General features: G+C 39.0%; 1 protein-coding gene across 1 annotated transcript in view; it reads right to left on the bottom strand.

Annotated features, from left to right (window-relative positions):
• The window catches only part of LOC120870890 (protein mono-ADP-ribosyltransferase PARP14-like), a 42,594-nt gene continuing 20,195 nt past the window's right edge, over positions 1-22,399 (bottom strand). Inside the window, exons 8-17 of the mRNA XM_040250447.1 lie at positions 22,088-22,309; positions 18,591-18,669; positions 16,180-16,329; positions 15,834-15,896; positions 15,336-15,503; positions 11,594-11,797; positions 7,924-8,523; positions 6,337-6,470; positions 840-1,014; positions 1-497 (exon numbers count right to left, since the gene is read on the bottom strand). Of these exons, the coding sequence (XP_040106381.1) occupies positions 208-497; positions 840-1,014; positions 6,337-6,470; positions 7,924-8,523; positions 11,594-11,797; positions 15,336-15,503; positions 15,834-15,896; positions 16,180-16,329; positions 18,591-18,669; positions 22,088-22,309 (2,085 nt within the window). The 3' untranslated portion in view covers positions 1-207. The remainder of the gene's footprint in view (positions 498-839; positions 1,015-6,336; positions 6,471-7,923; positions 8,524-11,593; positions 11,798-15,335; positions 15,504-15,833; positions 15,897-16,179; positions 16,330-18,590; positions 18,670-22,087; positions 22,310-22,399) is intronic.

Here is a 22,399-nt window from a genome sequence, read left to right on the forward strand (position 1 = left end):
TTATCAGATTTAAATTCTCAAATTTATTGCTCTCAAGATAGGTTTATTCCAGTTATGAAAGAGAGGCTGGAGAAAGTCTGATTTCAGTGACAAAGGTCCTTTGACCTTAGCAAAAGCTGTTAAGAGAGAGAGAAAAAAAAACTACTACTTGCTTTACAGTTAGATATGTATAGATAAATAATATCTTCTGCAAAGGTTACCAAAATGTTAACGTCTAAAAGTAATGAGGTACTCTGGGTAAGCCTGGTAGTCATAAAATACCACAAATAAATTTGGATTTTGCAGACAATCTGTGACAGTGTCATATAAGTCAGTAGGATTTTGGTGGTCCTTTGGAGGAGGCACAATTAATGATGCGTTTCCAAGTGTGTAGCATCCAGTGAGTACTCGCACATAATACATATGCTTCTTCCCGTTTGCATCTGGTCTGGAGTACACATCACTGGCAGAGTAACTGGCATTGACAGCAAAATAGGTTCCTTTTCCATATGCTACAGCTGTGAGGAGAAAAACAAACCATCCTTAAGGATTTCCAATTAGTTTATAATTTGACACACTGATCCAACATGTCAAATAATGTTAAAAATAATGTTCAGTTCTCTCTAAAGCCTCTTTTAAAAAGTTTTGTGTGTGTTTTAAATTTTTAAAAATCATTCCTCCACCCCGGAGGGCCAGTCAGCTCCTTTGGGATGAAAGATACTGAGTCTAACCTAAAACTTTGGCTTGTCACATAGCCTCCAACCACGAGAGAACACAATGCCATCCCCGCTGTCCCCAGCCAGCTTGGACTCTCATGGCTAACACCTCCTTTGAAGCAGCCAGATTATGTGCTTCCTTACCATTCTTTCCAGCATAACTGCGGTTAAAGCCGTTTCCGTTGACAAGTGCCACTGAGGCAGCATCTGTCCCATGGAAGAGCAGCTTCTCATTGGTCACCTGGCCATTCTTGGCATCCATGTTGTTTTTCTTTGTCTGATAGTGTTTCCAGAGCTCTGGATTCTGAATCCTCTCAATCTGCAAGTCAATAAGGAAAAATTTCCTGTCACTGCTAAGAGCCCTTGGCAAGATACAGGAGATGAAACATGACCACTATTTTTCTTAAGTACAGATTACAATAAACAGCAAATTCAATGCCAGATGACACATTCTGCATTCAGAAATCTTTTTAGGTCTAGAGTTTCACAGAAATAGGCCTAGGTAAGAATATCAATTTAATTTTCAACATCTTTTATGCACCATATGAGAGCAGACAATGTTTAGGATCGTAAGTCCTCAATATATGAACTTGGCTGACCAAAGCCTCTCTCCAGCTTCTAACTGCTCCTGTTGCCATCTATCTCACTTTGTCTCTTGGCTGCACTCATCCTCAGATCTGGGATACTGGTTTATCTAGCCATGTTCTAACAGGAGGAGAAGAACTAGAGTGTCTAGGCAAGAACGAAATTTTAATTAATGAAAATTGATCTCTGGTCCAGTTGGAAGAGTGGAATGGGAGGGGATCTGGTTATAGACCAAAGTGGCCATGGTCTGACCGTCCTCTTTGGCCTCCAGGATCATGGTGGAAACTCCTTGAGCGTTGGATTTCAGATCAGTTTTTACATTCCCCTAGTCACCAGGTAGTGGCAGTTTCATAAGGTTGACTTGGGAAAGAGTGAGGGGTGGGCAAAGGGGGCTAGGACCCTTATGACTAGGCACAAGGCGAAGGTTCCATGTGGTCAGAATCTTCTAGTTCAAAGAACTCTCAAGTCTGACACTATTATTACGTGCCTTTATCTATTTTTTCAGTTTTGGTTTTCTTATTTAAGATAGTTTGCCCACTAGTTCCAAGTCTCAGCATTATCATGTATTTTGTTGATCCACTTTATAATCTTAAATTTTATTTTTCCTTTTGCCTACAACTAAGTTTTTAATCTTCAAACTCCCCACTTCCATTTTATTTCCATTTACTTTAAATTTTACTCATTTAAACAATAATTGTATTTATTTATGGTTCCAGGTCTTTGTCACTGTAAGGGCTTTTCTCTAGTTGTGGCAAGTAGGGCCCACTCTCTAGCTGGGGGTGAGGCTTCTCACTGTGGTAGCTTCTCTTGCCATGGAGCACAGGTTCTAGGGCCTGCAGGCTCAATAGTTGTGGCACAATTGCTTAGCCACTCTATAGCATATGGTATCTTCCCAGGTCGGGGATCAAACTCATGTCTCCTGCGTTGGCAGGTGGATTCCTTACCACACTGGGCCACCAAGGAAGCCCTATTTTACTCATTTTTTAAAGCCTTAAAATTTTATTCATATAGAGTTTTGAAACCATTCTTTTAAAATTTATTTATTTTTAGTGGAAAGATAATTATTTCACATTATGCTCACAGTTCAATAAAAAGTTTGATACATTACCTGCAAAAAATATTCTTGCAAAAACTTATCTGAATTTACCCAAGACTTTCAACCTAACTCTAAGTTTACCAGAAATAAAGAGGACAGAGGAATAACTTAAATGATTCCAAGAGGAATCAAACAAATTAGAATCTACAAGAAAACTGCATGGATTCTTAAAGAATCTAGGCAAGATAGAGTCAGAATGTGGAATATTCTACAACACAACTAGCTTAAACTCTTCTAAAGTTTCAGTATCATGAAAAATAATGTTTAAAAATGAAGGAGTACTGTTCTAGATCAGAAGAGATGAGGGAGATATTAATATAATGACCAAGTGCAATGTGTGAATCCAGATGGATGTGTGAATCCAGATGGAGGCAGGGGTTGAGGGGACATTCTAAGAAAGCTCTTTTGACCAACTGCGGAAATTTGAATATTGACTCTCTATTGGATATTATTAAATAAAAATATTAACTTTCTTACATGGGATAATGATAATTGTGCTATTTAGGACAATGCCTTTATTCTTACAAGACATGTGCTAAAATATTTAGGAGTGTCATGATATCTGCAACTTACTTTCAGTTGTTTCAGGAAAAACAGCAAGGGGGAAGAAAGCAAATGTTACCAAATTGTTGAGTCTAGGTGGAAGTTCATGAGTGATAAAAAAATCTTAGTCACAGACATGACAGTCACGGAGGATGACAGACCACCCATTTTTCATGTTAGTGTTTTTGTACTACAGATACCTCCAAAGAGGTGCTTTTAGGTACAATCTAAAGCTTTGCTTGTCATAGACCAAGGTTTCACATAAGATTTTATTTGAGGGTTTCCCTGGCGGTCCAGTAAGTTAAGAATCCGCCTGCCAATGCAGGGGACATGGGTTTGATCCCTGGTCCAAGAGGTTCCTACATACGTGGGGCAACAAAGCCCATGTGCCACAAGAACTGAGCCGGAACTCCAGAGACCATGAGCTGCAACCACGAGCCCGTGCACCCCAGCTACTGAAGCACATGCGCCGAGAGCCTGTGCTGCTCAGCAAGAGAAGACACTGCAACAAGAAGCCAGCACACTGCAACTAGAGTTGCCCCTGCTCATCGCAATTAGAGAAAACCTGCATGCAGCAACAAAGACCCAGCACAGTCAAAACTAAACAAACAATAAATATATATATTTTTAAAGATTTTATTTGACAAAAGGGTTCTACTACAAAAGAGTGAAATCATTTCTCTAGTGAAGGTCTGTCAACACATGGTAAGCCTTCAGGGCCCACTGCAAACATTTCTGGTCAACTGGGTAATCCTGCTCAATCTAGAATTGGCATCTCATCACAGTGTGCCAGAGCCCGACCCCCAGAGGACTCTAATTGGTATTTTGAATGAAACTTCTCCCAGAACCAGATCATCACTGAGCTGTGTTCTTGAATTATATTTTCTTGGTACCACATAGAATTGTTCTGCTCAATAGGTTTATATAGAGGGATCTATCTATCTATTTGGCAAGCTTATTTTTTCTTCCAATTTTATCAAGATATAGTTTCCATGCATATAGCACTGTATAAGTTTAAGGTGTACAGCATAGCGATTTGACTTAAATATATCATGAAACAACCACCACAAGTCCAGTGAACATCCATCATTTCATAAAGATATAAAATTAATGAAATAGAAACAATTTGTTTCCTTGTGATGAGAACTCTAGGATCCACTCTCCCAACAATTATCACACATGACATAGTGTGTGAAAACAGTGTTAATTATACTTATCATGTTGTACATGACATCCCCAGGACTCCTTTATCTTATAACCACAAGTTTGTACCTTTTGCCTACCTTTCAACCCATTCCCTCTCCTGGTACCCCCTGCCTCTGGCAACCACAAATCTTATCTCTTGCTCTCTGATGAGTCTGTTTATTTTTGCAGTATAATTGACCTACAACACCATGCTAGTTCCTATTATATAACATAGTGATTCAATACTTCCATGTATTTCAAAATGATCACCATAATAAGTATAGCTACAATCAGTCATCATACAAGGATGTGACATAATTACTATATTCTCCACACTGCACACTTCCTACCTCTGACTCCACTACTGTGCAACTGGCAGTTTGTACCTCTTATCTCTCTCACCTAGTCCTCTCCTTCCTATATTGAGAGACTAAAAAAAATACACTGGCATAAAATTTTATATTGAATTCATTGTGAGGATGACTATGAAAATATTCTCTAGTACTTATTCTCAGGAGAACTCTCTCAGGAGTCAGTCTCAGTATTAGGAAGAACTAAGTCTCTTAATCAAATGCTTTGCTCTTTGATTTATAGACATTATAAAACTTAAAGTTGACTGTTTACTTCTATGCATTGTCTACTAGGAAGCACAAGGACAAATTTGAGGGCCTCTTCTAGTAACTATCTAGGACCTCATAAAATACATGTTATGTATTTTTGTAAACTAATGGAACTAACAGTATTAGGAAACTAATTTCCCTACCCTCCTTTTTTGTCCATTTTCTTCATTTATTTACGTTATTTGAAGTACACTTCAAATCTTTTTTGAATTATTATCATCACTTAAGTACATGAATAACAGGGTGGTGGCAGTGCAAAAAGAGAATAAGAGAAAATTTGCAGAGAAAGAAAATACAGGCCTTACTGAACGACTTGTTATTATGGATGAAAGGAAGGTACTCAAAGGTTTCTAGCTTTCCTCAGAAAGTGATGGAATCAAGGACAAAAAGTGGGAAGGAAAGGGAAATGATGAGATAAGCTTTAGGGAAATTGAGTTAGCAGACAGATATTCAAGCGGAGATATTTTTTAGGCCACTGGGAGTATGTTCCAGGGCTTGAGTCAAAGATCTACATTGGTGATGCTGATTTGAGAACTATCAACAATGAAATGGCACCCCACTCCAGTACTCTTGCCTGGAAAACCCCATGGGTTTTCCATGGGGTCACTAAATCGGACACGACTAAGCAACTTCATTTTCACTTTTCACTTTCATGCATTGGAGAAGGAAATGGCAACCCACTCCAGTGTTCTTGCCCGGAGAATCCCAGGGATGGGGGAGCCTGGTGGGCTGCCTTCTATGGGGTCGCACAGAGTCGGACAAGACTGAAGCGACTTAGCAGCAGCAGCAGCAACACTGAAATAATAGCTGCAGGTGAGAAGAGTAAAAACAATCCTTGGTAAAGTGCAGAGACAGAACGGTGGTGATGGTTTAGTTGCTCAGTCGTGTGTGCGACTCTTGCAACTCCATGGACTGTACCTGCCAGGCTCCTCTGTCCATGGAGTTTCCCAGGGAAGACTACTGAAGTGGGTTGCCATTCCCTTCTCCAGCAGAGACAGGATAGCAACATATAAATCTGTGGGTAAGCTAGGATTAGGGGTTTAGAGGAGAAACACATACCAGAGATAATGAAAGGAAAATTAGTTAAAAGAAGGAGAAGAAAGCATCTAAATAATATTGCCCTGCAAATCAAAGGAGAAAATAATTTCAAAAAGCAAACTTTTAAAACTACTATTTCTAAGCAGAAGATGCCAAAATAAAGGAAATGAACAAGGAAAGGACCACTGGATTATCAAGGAAGAGGGCACTGCTGATCTGTGAATAGTGGTGCAGAAGCATACAATCCTGTTCTGAGGAGCCTCCCTGTGTCTCTCTGTCGTGCGTGCTAGTTATCAACTCCAACTCAGGAGCCATATTTAGGCATTTTTATTAGCTTGCTTCACAAAGTAAATATATAGTGTTATCATATTACAATCTAATGTGATACTGTACTAATTAACACAAGAATCTCAATGACTCAGTAATCATAGTGACAGGACTAGGATCTAGAATTTAAAACCGAATTACCATAAAATATTCTAATTCTGAGTAAAAAAAATGTGAATGAAAATGTATTTAACCATGGCAGCCCTTTTTCTACCATGAAGAATCTCCATGTCAGCAGCAGGCTTACCTTCTCTATGATGAAGTTTGCACAGGTTACATGAAACTTGCTTGCCACAGTTCTGTATTCTAAATGATCAGGCTGTAGCTCAACCACACAGACTTTCTGCTGCTTCATATCACTCCAGTACAGAGGCAGCTCAACTGCAAAACAGACATTTAAAAACTCCCTCGCACCCGAGAAGCCTCATCTACACAGTCCATATTCCTGGTATGCTTTGAAAAACTGACTATCATTTGTGCTCTTGTTTTGCAATCTCCTAATTTGAAGTGTACAAGAAGCCTCTTATCTTTCTAGAAGAACGTTTCCAAAATGTGAGCCATAGATAATCCAAATCAGAACCAACTATAATGCTTGTTTTTAAAAAATAAAACCCTCACCGAGACTTCCTTGATGGTCCACTGACTAAGACTCCGTCTTCTAATGCAGGGGACACGGGTTCAGTCCGTGGTCAGGAAACTAACAGCCCACTGCTGCAGAGCAACTAAGCCCACGAATTGTAACAAAGAGCCCCTCACCTCAGTGAAGACCCAGCACAGCCAAAAGCAGCAACAAAGACAAACAAACAAACAAAAAGAACTCCCACAGATCTACGGAATCAAAATTTCTGAGGGTAGAACCTGCATCTTACAGGTTTGATCAGGCTCAGATTTGAGAACTCTTGGTGTAGTATAACAGCCCCATATTCCGCTCAGTCTCTCGTCAGAATTTAATAATTTTGCAATATAAATGATTTTCCTACAATGTTTGCAATAAATACTCATTAATGTTTTGCTTACAAATGCACGGCTCTTTGCCAGAACTCACCACCACTACCACATCCTCCAGGTCCAATCTTTCATTATACCTCACAGGATCCTTAAGAGTTGGGTGGGTGGCAGGTTAAGCTTTGTGGCAGGCTGGGGGTGGCAGCTCTGTCTCCCCTTCTGCTAAACAGACTGCTGTACTTGTCATTTCCCCAGGGTTGCTCAGAGTCTGAGGAATCTGTCACATTGATCTCCCAATGTACTGAAAGCCATTTAGTAGTTTTCAGCGGGGGATTTTTGTGGTTCAAAGGCAGGAATAGCTGTCTACACAAGACGAGCTTTGCCTTCTCGGGAACCTTGAAGGCTGCTTCCTGATGTTTGTGTCAAGGATTCTTATCCTCAGGCAGAGGAGAAAATGACTTCTGGGAGACCCTACAGGCTCCCCATCCACTCAGTCATTAGTCACAGACTCTGAAGGCCCACTCTCTGTTTTCCTTTTGTTCTAGAAAGCCTTAGGCTACAGCCCATGGCATTCCCTTTCCTGACTGAAGCAGCCATTACCCCCAACCCCCGCCAGCAAAACTGACTCTGGGAAGCTTATAAACTGCAGAGATAAGACCAAATGCAACGTTTGACTATTGCTACCATGAAGATAATGATCAGCTGTTGGGTGCACCCTTGCTGTATTTTCCTGGCCAAAGTGTAAGCTCCTTCAACCCAGAGACCAAGTTTTCTATTTTCTTCTATGAGGGTTAGTTGGATTTTATCTACTTGAACAACATTTTGATGTATGTACAACACACAACACAGGCAGAAAGTAATGGAGAGCAAGCTTGAAAGTTTGAGTCACCTTCAGATTTTGTACGGCGCTGAACAGATAACCTGTTTCCTTTTGCATCTGCAGCAACGTACGTCCTCAAGTCCACTGTGTAGCTCTGATTATTGATTTTGACATCAATTGTCTTTTTCTTTTGTTTCTTTGCATCCTCCAATTGCATGTTGGTTATTTTGTCAAAACTATGAAGTTTATTATTATCGTCCTCATATTGCCATTCTACAAAATCGCGGGTACGATCTGCCAGAGATTCCTGTTCTTTGGACAGTCTAACTCTCTTGAGCATGTCCTCAATTGCATCTCTAGCCTGCATCACATCTTTGGTAATTCCAGAAACCTCAATCAAAGGTCTTTCACGGTTCAAGGAAATGGAAATATTTAGCTTCTTCTGAAGCTCATCCAATTCTTTATATTCATTTTTATCAAAGTTTTTGATACATTCATCTTCACTGGAGTAGGGAAACTGTTCCTTTTGAATGAGGTCCTGTATCCACAAGAGAGCGTCTTCCACATTTTTCACATTTTTACCACACACCTGAAAAACTGCTAATTCTGTTTTCTTTTCTAAAACCAGAGTCTGTTTTGGGGGAGATTTACTTGAGAAGCCCAAAAATGCTAAAAAAGAAAAGAAAAGAAGATTAGCTATTTCTCTTTGTCTCTTCCTTCCTTTCTTTCTTTCCTTCTCCCTCCCTCTCTTTTTTCCTTTCTTTCTTTGTCACCATGCTGTACATTACATTCCCAGGACTTGCTTATCTTATAACTGGATGTTTTTACTCTTTTGACCAATTTTACCCATTTCACCCACCTCTCATTCCCCTCTGCCCACCATGACCACCCACCCTACCTCTGGCAATCATGAATTCAGTATTTTTTTTTAAAGATTCCACATATAAGGGCTATCATTGAGTATTTGTCTTTCTCTGTCTTATGTCACTTATCATAATGTCCTCAAGGTCCAACCAAGTTGTTACAAGTGGCAGGATTTCCTTCTTGTTTATGGCTGAGTAATATTTCATTATATATATAATATTATTTAATATTTTATTTTATATATAATATTACATATATATATACATCTCCCCTCCCTCTTGAGAGTACCGGTGTTTTAAAAGCTACTTTGAAGGTGGGAAAAGCCTAGCTTTCAAATAGGGACAGGATGTATCCTCCTTTCAAATAGGGACAGGATGAGTAATATTTCATTACATATATATTTAATGAAATACATATATAACATCTTCTTTATAATCCAGCTTTCAATGGTTCCATGTTGTGGCTACTGAAAACAATGGTGCAATGAACATGGATTCAAGGAAGTGATTTCATTTCCTTCAGATAAATACCCCGAAATGGAATTGCTAGATCATATGGTATTTCTATTTTTAATCTTTTGAGGAACCTCCATACTGTTTTCCACAGTGGCTGTACCAATTTACATTCCCACCAAAAGAGCACAAGTTTTCCCTTTTCTCCAATCCTCACCAACAATTGTTATTTCTTGTCTTTTTTTAAAAATCATTTATTTTCCCCTATTTTCTTCCAGAAGTTTTATGGGCAGTCTTAGTACTTGAGTCTTTAATCCTTTTTTTCTTTTTCGCCATGCCACATGGTATGTGGGATCTTAGTTCCCCAGCCAGGGATGAAACCTGTGCCCCCTGCAGTGGAAGAGCAGACTTTTAATTTCACTGGACCACCAAGAAAATCCCTTTTCTTTTTGCCAATAGCTGTTCATCATGTGAGGTGGTCACTCATTATGATTTTGATTTATATTTCCCTGATGATTAATAATGTTGAACACTTTTCCATATACCTATTGGCCATTTGTATATCTTTTTTTGAAAAATCTCTATTTAGATACTCTATCTTAAAACCAGATTGTTTGCTTTTTTTTTTTTCTATTGAGTTGTATGAGTTCTTTATATATTTAGGATGTAACACCTTACCAGATATACAATTTGCAACCATTTTCTCCCGTTCAGTGGGTTGCCTTTTCATTTTATTGATGAATTCCTTTGCTGTGCAGAAGCTTTTTAGTTTGAAACAGTTACTCATTTTTGCTTTTGCTATTTGTACTTTTAGTGTCAAATCTAAAAAGAAATCATTGTTAAGACCAATGTCAAGGAGCTTACCTATATGTTTTCTTCTAGGAGTTTTATAGTTTCAAGTCTTATGTTCAAGTCTTTAATCTGTTTTGATTTTGACTTTTGTGTCCAGTGTAAGACAGTGGTCCAGTTTTATTCTTTTGCATGTGGTGGTCCAGTTTATAGGCTTCTGAAGCAAGCACCCAACACTGTTTACTGAGGAGACTATCCTTTCCACACTGCATATTCTTGGCTCCCATGTTGTAAATTAATTAAACATATGTGCATGGCTTTATTTCTGGGCTCTCTATGGTGTTGGTCTCTATTAATCTATGTGTCTATTTTTATCAGTACCAAACTGTTTTGATTATTGTATCTTTGTAATATAGTTTGAAATCAAAAAGTATAATGCTTCTAGCTTTGTTCTTCTTCCTCAAGATTGCTTTGGCTATTTGGGGTCTTTTGTGGTTCCATGCAGATTTTAAAATTGTTTATTCTACCTTCTGTGAAAAGTGCCATTGGAATTTTGATAGGGATTGAATTGGATCTGCAGCTTGCTTTAACCAGTATGGATATTTTAACAATATTAATCCTTCCAATCCAGGAGTATAAACTATATTTCCATTTATTTGTATTTTCTTCAGTTTCTTTCATCAATATTTTATAGTTTTCACAGTATAGGTTTTTCACCTCCTTGGTTAAATTTATTTCTGGGATTTTATTCTTTTTGATGCAATTATAAATGAGATTGTTTTCTTAATTTCTCTTTGTGATAGTTCATTAAAGATTAGCTAATTTCAAATCAGACAGAGAGAGACAAACTGATAATGAGGAATTTTAAAAGAAAAAAAACCTCATAGAAAAAGAGATCAGACTTGTGGTCACTAGGAGGCTGGAGGGCAAGGGTTGAAGGCGACTGGAGAAAGGTAGCCAAAAGATGCAAACTTCCAATTACAAGGTAAATAAGTACCAGGAATGTAATAATATACAGAATGATGACTATGATATTGTGATTTATCAGAAAAATATATTTGGTCATCTGAATGGCCAAATATTTTTCTCATATATACAGTATTTGGCTTGTGACTGGCATCGAAAGTGGAGGGCCATCTTGTTACACTGAGAGCCCTTTGCCTGTGGAATCTGATTCCATCTCTGAGTAGATGATGTCAAAACCAGGCTGAATCCTCAGACACCTTGCTAGGGTCTGAGATTTGCTTGTGACTACAGGAAAGCCTCCACACATACATCGGAATTGGGTCCAAAAACCTTCTTTAATGACTGTAGTTAACACTACTATATGCTGTATATGAAAGCTGTTAAGAAAGTAAATTCTAAGAGTTCTTGTCACAAGAAAAAAAATTCTTCTTTGTTTTCTCTTTTTATTTTATCTGTGTGAGATGATGGATGCTAACTAAACTGACCATGGTACTCATTTCGCAATATGTCAAACCATTATGTTGTATATCTTAAACTTATACAGAGATGTATGTCAACTATATCGCCATAAAACTGGAAGAAAACTAATAAACTACCAAAAAAGGATAGCTGTTTCTCATGTAACATCAATATTAGAAATATGTATTTCATAAAAATGAACAACTCACATGCAATTTTAGACATCATACACTGTTGGAAAGAAGGCTGAGGTCCTCTTTTTTTCATGTTGGCATAAAATACATCCAGTAGTTGAGGCTGAAAGATAACAACTTTAACTTTTTTCATAGACTGGACTAATCTTTTCTGAATAAATTCTTCAATGGCATCAATTGTGGCTACCGCAACCTTATCTGGGTCTTGTCTGGCACTACCTGGAAAGGCAAATAATAAAAATAATTAGGGGGAAAAGGCTCAACTGGAAAAAAGTGAAGACTGAATTAGGGATTGCAATTCTCAGAATAAATTCCCACTCTTCAACTCTCATCACCGTGGACTTTACTGACAAGGCACCAGCAAACACCCCTGAAGTCCTAGACGCAAGGGGGGCTTTTTGTTCCAGGACGTCAGGAACAGCCCAGCAATTAACAATGAAACATAACTTGGTGTCTGATGTTCTTATTGGCTCTATTCAGCTGATCCCAGCTCACTGTGTCTCTCTGTTACAGAGCAGTTAACCTCTCTCGGCTCACTAGTGTCCTTAAAAGATCCAGAAAAAGTAAAAGATGATAATGTATGTTGACATATACTGCCATTTAAAGAGAACAATGATTACTTTTGGTTGAGTCATTTCTTGACTTTATGGATATATCCTTTTCTCTCAGATGTCTTTGGATACCTGATTTAAAATGAGCTAATTCTGTAAGACACCTAAATCCATAAGCTATTTGTTATAATCTATAATTCTCTGCACACAAATTGTCCATGAGCCTCCAAGAAGTTTTGCCTCCTCCAGTCAGTGCAGTTTTAGCTGAGTTGCAGGGTTCAAGGCTGCCACCCGAGCAAGGTCTTTTCCTACATTAAACATGCTTCATATCTTGATTTCCCAAGCCTACTGCCTAAATAAGAGTATGAAAATTCCTTGAAAAAACTCATGAAAAGTCAGGGAAGCAGTTCCATATGAATAGCAGCTATCATATTGAGGGAGCTGCTGCTGCTGCTGCTAAGTCGCCTCAGTCGTGTCTGACGCTGTGTGACCCCATAGACGGCAGCCCACCAGGCTCCCCTGTCCCTGGGATTCTCCAGGCAAGAACACTGGAGTGGGCTGCCATTGCCTTCTCCAATGCACGAAAGTGAAAAGCGAAAGTGAAGTTGCTTAGTCGTGTCTGACTCTCCGTGACCCTATGGACTGCAGCCCACCAGGCTCCTCCATCCATGGGATTTTCCAGGCAAGAGTACTGGAGTGGGGTGCCATTGCCTTCTCCAATATTGAGGGAGGGAGGCAATGTGAAAGTCCCCTGGGCCGCTTGGTGTGATAGACGAAAGGCCCGCTTGGATCACCCCTGTTCACTGTGCCCACTATTACTGCAGAGAGGAGAGCGCCCCTCTCTGACCTGGCTATGGAGACAACTGTAGTAATGTAGACGATTGGGTGTTTTGATTACATGATCAGAGGAAGAGAGAAACTCTCATTGTAAAGCTGTAGTTATTCCATGGTATTTGCAAGAATCTAAATGGTAGTGTTCAGATACATTCATCTACTCTCAACAATCTAAGCACTTTGGACACAGAGGATATGACATGTGGGGATGAATAGGTGTTCAACAGGTAAAGTACAGGAAACTGAGGGAAAGGCTATGCCAAATAGAACTATGTAAGGGGTGTGATGCATTGAACTTGATGTGTTCAGGGGAACAGATCTGGTTTTTAGAAAGTTAAACAAGGAATAGAGGGGTGAATGGAGGAAGCACTGGAGCAGGGAGCCCAGTTCTAAAGAGGAGTCTGTAAGTAAAGGTTTAGGCAAAAGATAAGAGCTGAACAAAGAGAGGAGGCCAGAATGAAGAGCTGGGTATCGGGGTTGAGGAGATATTCAGGAATTAAAGTCAGCAGGGCCAAGTGACCAACTGGCTTTACACTTGCCTCTTTGTTCCCTGTCCTTTGCCACCCACATCCTTCATGTGTGTTTCACACGTCACACTGCACTGTGGCTGTTTGCTAACATGTCTGTGTCTCATAACAGGTCAGGTGCCTCTTCTGAACTGAACCTTTTTCTTAGTCATCAAACTAATTAATAAGCTAATGCACACAGGAGTGGTAAAGAGTGTAGAATCAAAGATTCTAGATAGAAAGTGATATTTTTAACATGCTTGGAGTTATAAGAGGAAGGGCAGGTGTGGGGAGAAGACAATGAACTGGAGTTCAGAGTTTGCTTTCAGCTTGAGATGCCTGCAGGTAACACTGAGTGCCCGTTCTCTCTCCTCAAGCAGGTGCCTGTGAGGAACAGGGAGAGGGCTTCCTTTCCTGCCAGCAACTGTCTCGATTACAGTCTCAACTCATAAACACCACTAAGGAAGCAAACTCCTCCATCTGTTAGTCTAAGGGCCTGCTCAGGTAGGGATAATGACAGGGAAACAAGACAAGCAAGAAATTGCTAACCTCGATTTCTTTGTGCAGACCAGGTCAGTGGAAGAAAACAACAGGTTTGCAGTAACCCAGAAATATTTATACAAAACTAAACTGCCTCATTTCCTTATTTCTTCTCTGACTCCACTCAGGGACTCCCTTGGGAAGGTCAGTGCCACTCTGAGGCTGCCTGCTTTCTTAGCACAATTAAAGTTAAGGCAGAAACACAAGACTGGAGCTCAGAGGAAAAAGCAGATGGAGATAGAGACTAGAGAGTCATTAGTGGGTGTCCGTTAAAAATGACAGAGATCAGGACAGACAGATAATACATTGGCTAATCTGCTAGGACTGGATGATACTAAAAAGAGAATGGAAGAATAAAGGGTATATAAATCATACTTTCAGATATAGAGAACCAAAGAGATAACATTCTATGTGGGAAAAGAAGAATGAAAAATATACGAGAAATCAAAATATGGGATAGAGGATAAGAAGGCCCAGAAAGTAACAAGGACGGTTAGGTTTATGAAGCTGAGCTTTTGGAGGGCCTAAAATGCCAGTATGAGACACTCAAACTTGGATTCCTGAGCAATGGAATGTTTAAGCCAGTGCTGTGCCTTCTCTCTCTGGGACCAGTCATCTCCAGCCACTTCAAGCCTGAGCAAGCTCCCTTAAGGGAGACCAAGAAGGAGTACCTGATTCATGCACATGCCTCAGATTTCTGGGGAAGCAGCTCAGAGAGCATCACCTTACAAGTGATAAGCCCAAAGCACCATCCTTATAAAAGAAGACTCATACAATCATTATACAGTTTGAGGAAAACAAGAAACTCCGAAGAGGCAGACAGGCTGAACGAGGAAGGCCTAGATTTTCTGACTCATTAGAATCCACCGAGTTCTGCTGACTGAGAGGCTGAGATGCCCCATGACCAGCCCCTTGTTGAAGAGGCAAGAGAAGGGGGATGGCCATGCTGTCTGGAGGAAGCAAAGTCCATGCACTGGTGTTTCAGTGAAGAGGAGTAGAGGGGAAGTTGAAGACTAAATAATGGGACATGTGTAGGGGCTGAAAAAGAGAAAAGAGCTGATAAAAGTAATGAGAAACGGACTTTTTCTTCTCCCTTCCCTTCCATATTAGAAAGCAAATGTCTACTATGCCAATACTCTCTTCACTTTTCTTCATTTTTCCCTTTTACTTAAACTACCCTCAGGCTTTGCTCCTTCCCTCAGGGGTTGCCCTGAGTTGAGGAAACTGATGCCAACTCAGGAGTAAGTACATTAACCATCATCAGCACCAAATCTAAGGGAAAGTGGTCGCCTTGGGATTCAGCCTTGACAGCCAGAGGTCACAAACCTGTCCCAATGGCCGGGAGGCAAACAGACGAGTAATGCCGTTTTTCACACTCTTGCAAAACACAGGTGACTGATCTCTTGACATCATTTCCACCAATGACATGAATGATATTCTTGCACTTCAAAAACCCACCTTCAGTAATTATATAATCACTGTGGCCCTGTTGAGCTGGGAAACATGAGACAAAAAGACACAAAATTAGAGGCTGAACCCACTCTCTGATTGTTTAAAAAGGAAAATGTCTGAATTGAAAGATAAAGTATTCTCTGTGAATAAGAAACTCCTAAAATACTAGCTCTGATGAATCTCACTTCTCTTATTAACTGGGAGATTACTTTTCATTTCTAATTCACTGCAGCAGGAATTCTTCAGTAAAAGGCATGATTTCCAGATCAATATGTTGTCTTCCCAACCCCAAGACTTTCCTCATCCTCCACAGCCTCCCATATGCAGTCTTCCACTTAAAACTTAAAATCAAAAACTAGCATTGTGCCTTACCTTGGCGAGAACATTCTATTTCCACATTTCCCCCAGCACTTTCTAAAATTGCTTTGGAAACCCCTGCATGAGAAAATCAAGATGTTTACACACATCAGAATGGTTGCCTCACAGTCTAAACGCTTTCCCCATCATCGAAGGAATCCTATAACTAGGTATTTCTGATAACGAAGAAAAATTCATAAAAGACCTGTTCCCAATTATGAGAAACCATGTCAAAACAATTTAAAAATTATTAATTAGTATTAATAAGACAAAGTTGTAGAAACCAGCTTGGCTATAGGAACCCTACTTCGTGGGCGCTACTGTGACTATTACACTAGTCAAAATTCTGTAAGTCAAGTACCTGTTTTGAGATTAAATGACTTTGATGTTGAATTTACGATCACATCTGCCTCTTCTTTGCTGATATCTCCAGAGGCTACTTGGAAAAGGATGGGCCCAATCTTCATTTCATACACCCCTGAATCAGGGTTAGAAATAGTCCCATAGAAATCTGACAAGGAAAAAAAAAAAATGGAGTCAGTAACAAGTCAGCAATAGCAAGAATGACTTAGGTTTCATGGTCCTCACCTGTGCCCCGTTCAACCTTCTCTTTCTGTCTCTCTGCCCCTCTGTGTAATCTCTGGCATTTAACTTGGCCCTGCCTCTGAGCCCCTGATGGTCTGTTTCTGGCGAAGGATTATAAAATGTAATCAAATGTGGACTTCAGTTGCTGACCGAGGTGAATTAGTCGACTTGAGCCTTTCCTTTCCACTGATTACAAGTAAAAACATGGGACAAATACAAAAAGCCACTCTTGGAGAACTGACACGTTCACAACAGCAGGCAAATTGGGGAAGGGGTCAAAATTTGAAGAAGCAGCCTCTACTGCTTCCCATTTTGTTTGGTAATTTTTCCTCTTTATCTCCCAGCCTTGACCCAAGCATGGCCCTCGTTACAGAACTACACAATGAAGACAGGCAGCAAAACTCTCAGAGAATGTCTGTCTTGTGGCCAGAGGACTGAGAAAATGGGTCCCCATGAGCTGAAGAGAATAGCAGAGAAGCCTCATTTTTTCCCGTACTTCTCCTTTTTAAATCTAGACCCTGTATAAGGTGCCCTGGATGTACAACTCCACAGTGACACCACAGGGAGCTGAAACTGAGGGAGATTCTATATTCCTGTCCAGAAGAATCAGAAAAAAAAGGGACTTGTGGTCTGAAAAGTGTCTATGTGGTATATGAGAAATCCTTGGCTTTTTGTTAGGTCCCCTCCCTACCCTCTCTGCTTTGTCCAAGGGCAACCCTGATCATGCAAAATTATAAGGCAACAGAACTCGCAGCTTCAACTCTGACAAAACCTTGTCCTTCTGGCCAGAAGACCTGGAAAATAGCCTTCTGCAAGACAGAATGTAAGGGGAATGCTGGGGCAGTGAGCTGGAGAGAGTGACCCCCTGTTCTCTGTATGACTGCACATGGGTAGACCCAAGCTGCACAGCAAAGGCCTTAGGAATGGAGTTGATCTTAACCATTGCCTGAACATAAGGTGAGGCAGAACTTGTAGAATGAAGCTAACTGAATGGCTGCCTGTTCAAACAAAGAAAACAATGACCATTTTCCAGAGGATTTTAACAGGACCTTAGTCGTACAACATAATGTTTAAAATGCCCATTCTTTGGACTTTCCTGATGGTCCAGTGGCTAAGACTGCAAGATCCCAATGCAGAGGGACTGGGGTTCAATCCCTAGTCAGGAAACTAGATCTCACATGCCACAACTAAGTCCCGGCGTAGCCAAATAAATAAATGTTTTTAAAAAATAAAATGCCCATTCTATAATCCAAAATTGCTTGTCACCCAACAAACCGGGAAAATGTGACCAATTCTCAAGTATAAAGACACTCAATATAGATGCTAATCTTAAAGTGACTCAGATGTTGGAATAATCAGACAGTCTTTAAAGGCTCTACTATAACTACTATAACTCCCTGAGGGCAAAGTAAAAACATTTGAATGCATGAAAATAATCTGGAATGAAAGGAAAAATAGGGCTCTCTACAGAGAAATACAAACTATAAAATAAGAATCAAATGGACATTTTAGAACTTAAAAGACAATGTTTGAAATTAAAAGTTCACTGGATAGGCTATATATAGTATAGTAGACAGAGAAAAGAATCAGTGAATTTTAAGGTAGATTAATAAATGTTATCCAATCTGAAGAACAGAGAGAAAAAAGATGGAAATTAAAAAAAAAAAAAAGAACAGATCTTCAGAAATATTATCAGAAGGCTTACCATTTGTGTTACTGAAGCACCAGAGGGAGAGGAGAGAGACCAGTGCAGAAAAATATATTTGAAGAAATGACTGAAAAATTCCCAGGTCTGACGGAAGCCATACATGTTCAGATTTAAGAAGCTTCAGCAAACTCCAAACAGGATAAACTCAAATATACAATAGTAACTTTGACAGAGGAGAAGCATTTGGTTGGTTTTATTTCTTTAAATGTATCTATTTTTGAAAACACTTATCACATCATCCTTAGTAGCCTCATCATCACTTAAAAACCGATTGTACAGATTATATTTGCCCAGCCTACTCTTTCACTCCAGATCACATAAATATCACCAGTGTCTTGCATGCTCAGGTATATGGAATATAATTTAATATTTTATTTATCACAAATTGACTTTTTCATAAAAATCATCCTGTTTTACTTCTCACTGAATAGTTATTTAGCAATTATAAATAATTCCTCTATTTAAAAGCTTTACTGAACCTTGTGTACTTTCATCCTTGGAAATTTTGTCAGTGATGATATTTCCATTAGCTCTTCTGGCAAATTCATCTGAGAATGCCTGGAAATACAAATACAGTTTTAACCACCACAATTCTCAGTAGATAAATGAATCTGATTCAGACATTTTGATCCTACATGCACAAATATTTATGAGAGAACAATTCTCAAAGTATTATTTATTTTCATTATGGATTTTTAAGTTACAAAAACTCATAAACTCTATTTTTAGAAATATGCACTATGAAAATTATCAAAGATGTGAACAAAGATATAAATATAAGGATACTGATTACAATGATGTTTGCAACTGAGAAAAAATTAAAGTTTAAAACTCCAACAGGAAAATGGTTAAATAAATTTTAGTATGCCCATATGCTGGAGTATTTACTTCCCTGGTGGCATAGATGGTAAAGAATCTGCCCTCAATGCGAAAGACACAGGTTCGATCCTGGGTCAGGAAGATCACCTGAAGAAGGGCATGCCAACCCACTCCAGTATTCTTGCCTGGAAAACCCCATGGACAGAGGAGCCTGGAGAGTGTGCAGTCCATGGGGTCACAAAGAGTCAGACACGACTATACAACTAACACTTTTACTTTCATGCTGGAGTATTTGGCAGCCATTATAAATCATATTTTAAAAGAACAGTTAATAGAACAGGGAAATGCTTATTTTATACTATTAAATGAAAAAAGAATGATATTAAAATACATAGTACCGCATTTAAAAGTTCACATACATAAAAGACTGGAATGAAATATAACTAAAAGAATTTAAGCATTTGTTGTTCAGTTTCTACAATAAAGATGTATTACTTTCATAACGAATAAAAGCAAATATTTGCTGTTGTCAAAAATACAGTGTTAAGAGAAAGACAATCACAAGGACCCAGACCCTTCAGTTTTTAACTTATTTGTACCAGGAGAGAAAGCTAGGGGAGTAGTATCTTGGGAGTTAAGAGGCTGGAATTCCATTTCTTTGCCTGGTGGTGACACACCAATATCATTTCTTTCTTCCTCCTTATTACAAGCAACAGGAAATTTTGTTGGAAATGAACAAGTAACATCTTGATTAAAAGGCTTATACAATAATGGGAAGAGGACCAGACAGAAGTGAGCCAAGTGAGCCTTGGCTGTAGAGCCAAGGTCCCAGGCTTAAAGACTACTACTACAAGCACCAGGCAGGTAAGCTACAGTAGTAAAAAGGTGGACTGGTTTGACTCTGGAGAACTAGACAGTAGCTGCCATTCAACCACAGCAGATTGTTCAGGCTCATATCCATGTCCAATGTGCCAGAATTTTTGAATTTTTAGGTCACAGTGGACATCTGGAGCTTAATGTTTTTTTTTTTAAATTTATTTATTTTTTATTTTACTTTACAATTCTGTATTGGTTTTGCCATACATTGGCATGAATCCACCACGGGTGTACCTGCATTCCCAAACCTGAACCGCCCTCCCACCCCCTCTCCCCACAACATCTCTCTGGGTCATCCCCGGAGCTTAATGTTTGATTCTTAAATGCCAGCAACAGATTCAAAGTGTTTAAAAAAACAGCTCAAATAAAGCATATCTAGAGGTTCCATTCAGACCACAGGCTACTGTTTGCAACCTCTGTTACAGTCTCCACCTATAAATATTGCAATAAGTTTTGCCTATTTGGGGGCAAATAAAATCAAAGCTTAACTCTCTTTACAAGTCTTAAGAGAAAAAGTGTCACAACCATGTATGGAATAGCAATATTATTTCCAATGGCAATAACAGTGTCTGTCTAAGCTAACCCCTTTATCAAATTCTTGAAGAATCCGAATCTTTAGGAAAGATCATGAAGGCTGAGATTGCACAGAAATAGAGACTTTCGAGGGTTCAGATTCATGTCATAGAACTCACTTCCTTCAATGAACCCAGCCATTCATTCAAAAACTCAGCATTTCATCTCTCTAGTTCATTTTATGTGTACAAATCTTAGCTCTCCAAGTAATTATGATTTGTAGGAGGGACAGTACATGCTACATACCCGTTCTGTAATCCATATCACTTTGTACAATACAAGTCATAGGGAGACTGTTCAAAGAGCATGTATTGACTAGAAATGACTGTAGGTTTGTGGGCCAACTAAATGGACCACATATACTGCTCAGGGGGTTTAGCTGTCTGTTTAGAATTTAGATTTGCTTGCTTCCAGAGTATTTAAAGGTAGTAGCTAGAGAGAGAAAAAAAAAGTATGACCTAAAAATTCAGTTGGTCCAGTGACATATGGACATCTCTTAGATTGCTAGCTTTAATCTGTTATTTCTTACACTATTATGGAACTTTTCAAACATTTAATATCATCTATTCTCCTGGATTCTAAGGACTTGGAGGGCAAGAATAATGGCCTCTTATTAAATGCTTCTTGTTCTCCCGTAATGCTGAGTCCAGCAGCTTACTCACAGCTGACGTTCAGCAAATGTGAGCTAGTTGATGAACTCTCTATGACCAAAGATGGTTCTGGTATTTCTGGTCCCAACCATCTTACTCCTATGGGGATGTGCTGAGTCCTTCAGTTGTATATTATTTTGACATTCTCCTATTTGTAGGACCACACAGTACTTTTATATTATGTATTAAAATTTCTATGTTAATATGGAAGGAAATTCTATAGATTAAAGAGGTTTAAGGGATATGTCAACTCCATTGCAATACTGGGGCCTTATTTGAATTCTGATTCAAACAAACAAGCTATAAAAACAAAATATTTATGAAATAGTTTGAAATATGAACAATGACTTGATAATTGATTAAATAAAGGAATGATTGTCAATTTCTTTTACATGTGAAATAGTATTGTAGTAAGGTTACTTTTTAAAAAGAATCCTAATGTCTAAAACAAATACTGAATCGATTATGGGTAAAATGTATATATGGGATCTGCTTCAAAAATAATATGGAAGGAAAGGAAATAAATGGATATGGAGATGAAACCTACTGGCCATAAGTTGTTAATTATGAAGATGAATACGGATAAAGGGATTTCACTATACTACTTTGCCCAGTAGTAGTAGTAGTAATTTAATCACTAAGTCGTGTCTGACTCTTGCGACCTCACAGACTGTGGCCTGCCAGGCTCCTCTGTCCATGGGATTCTCCAGGCAAGAATACTGGAGTGGGCTGCCATTTCCTTCTCCAGGGGATCTTCCTGACCCAGGAATCGAACCCAAGTGTCCTGCATTGCAGACAGATTCTTTACCAACTGAGCTGCAAGGGAAGCCAACTGTTTTGTCTATTTCTGTATATGTTTCAAATTTTTCTTAATAAGAAGTCAAATTTTTTCTATATGCATACATTTGCTTGAAATTTGCCATACTATAACTAGTCCACACTGCTCTTTTACTTTCTTGTATGAAAATACATGAAAGAAACAACCTATGAAACGAAGAAGACACTTGAAAATGTTAGGGCTCAGTTGACATAATAACCAGCAATGAGCAAGACCGTACCTGAATAGTTTCATGATCACTTGGATGCAACAGAAACCAAACCTCTTGTAAAGTTCTGGATTGACTCTTTCTACTGAATGTGAATACTTCTGAGGTGATTAATTGGGCAAAAACATTTTTAGGAAACCCCAGATTTCCTGTTCCTATTGCTGGAAATGCAATTGAGTTTAAGGACAAACTCTCAGTGATCTCCAAACATTTTCTGATTATGTTTTCCATGATCTGAAAAGGACAAAGCACATTCTTATACATTTTTGCCTAGAAATTAGAGCTCAAATAAAAAGAACAAGAATTTAGCTACTATGGGATCTC

The sequence above is a fragment of the Oryx dammah genome, unplaced genomic scaffold, assembly GCF_014754425.2.
Source record: "Oryx dammah isolate SB20612 unplaced genomic scaffold, SCBI_Odam_1.1 HiC_scaffold_2, whole genome shotgun sequence".
Lineage (NCBI taxonomy): Eukaryota > Metazoa > Chordata > Mammalia > Artiodactyla > Bovidae > Oryx > Oryx dammah.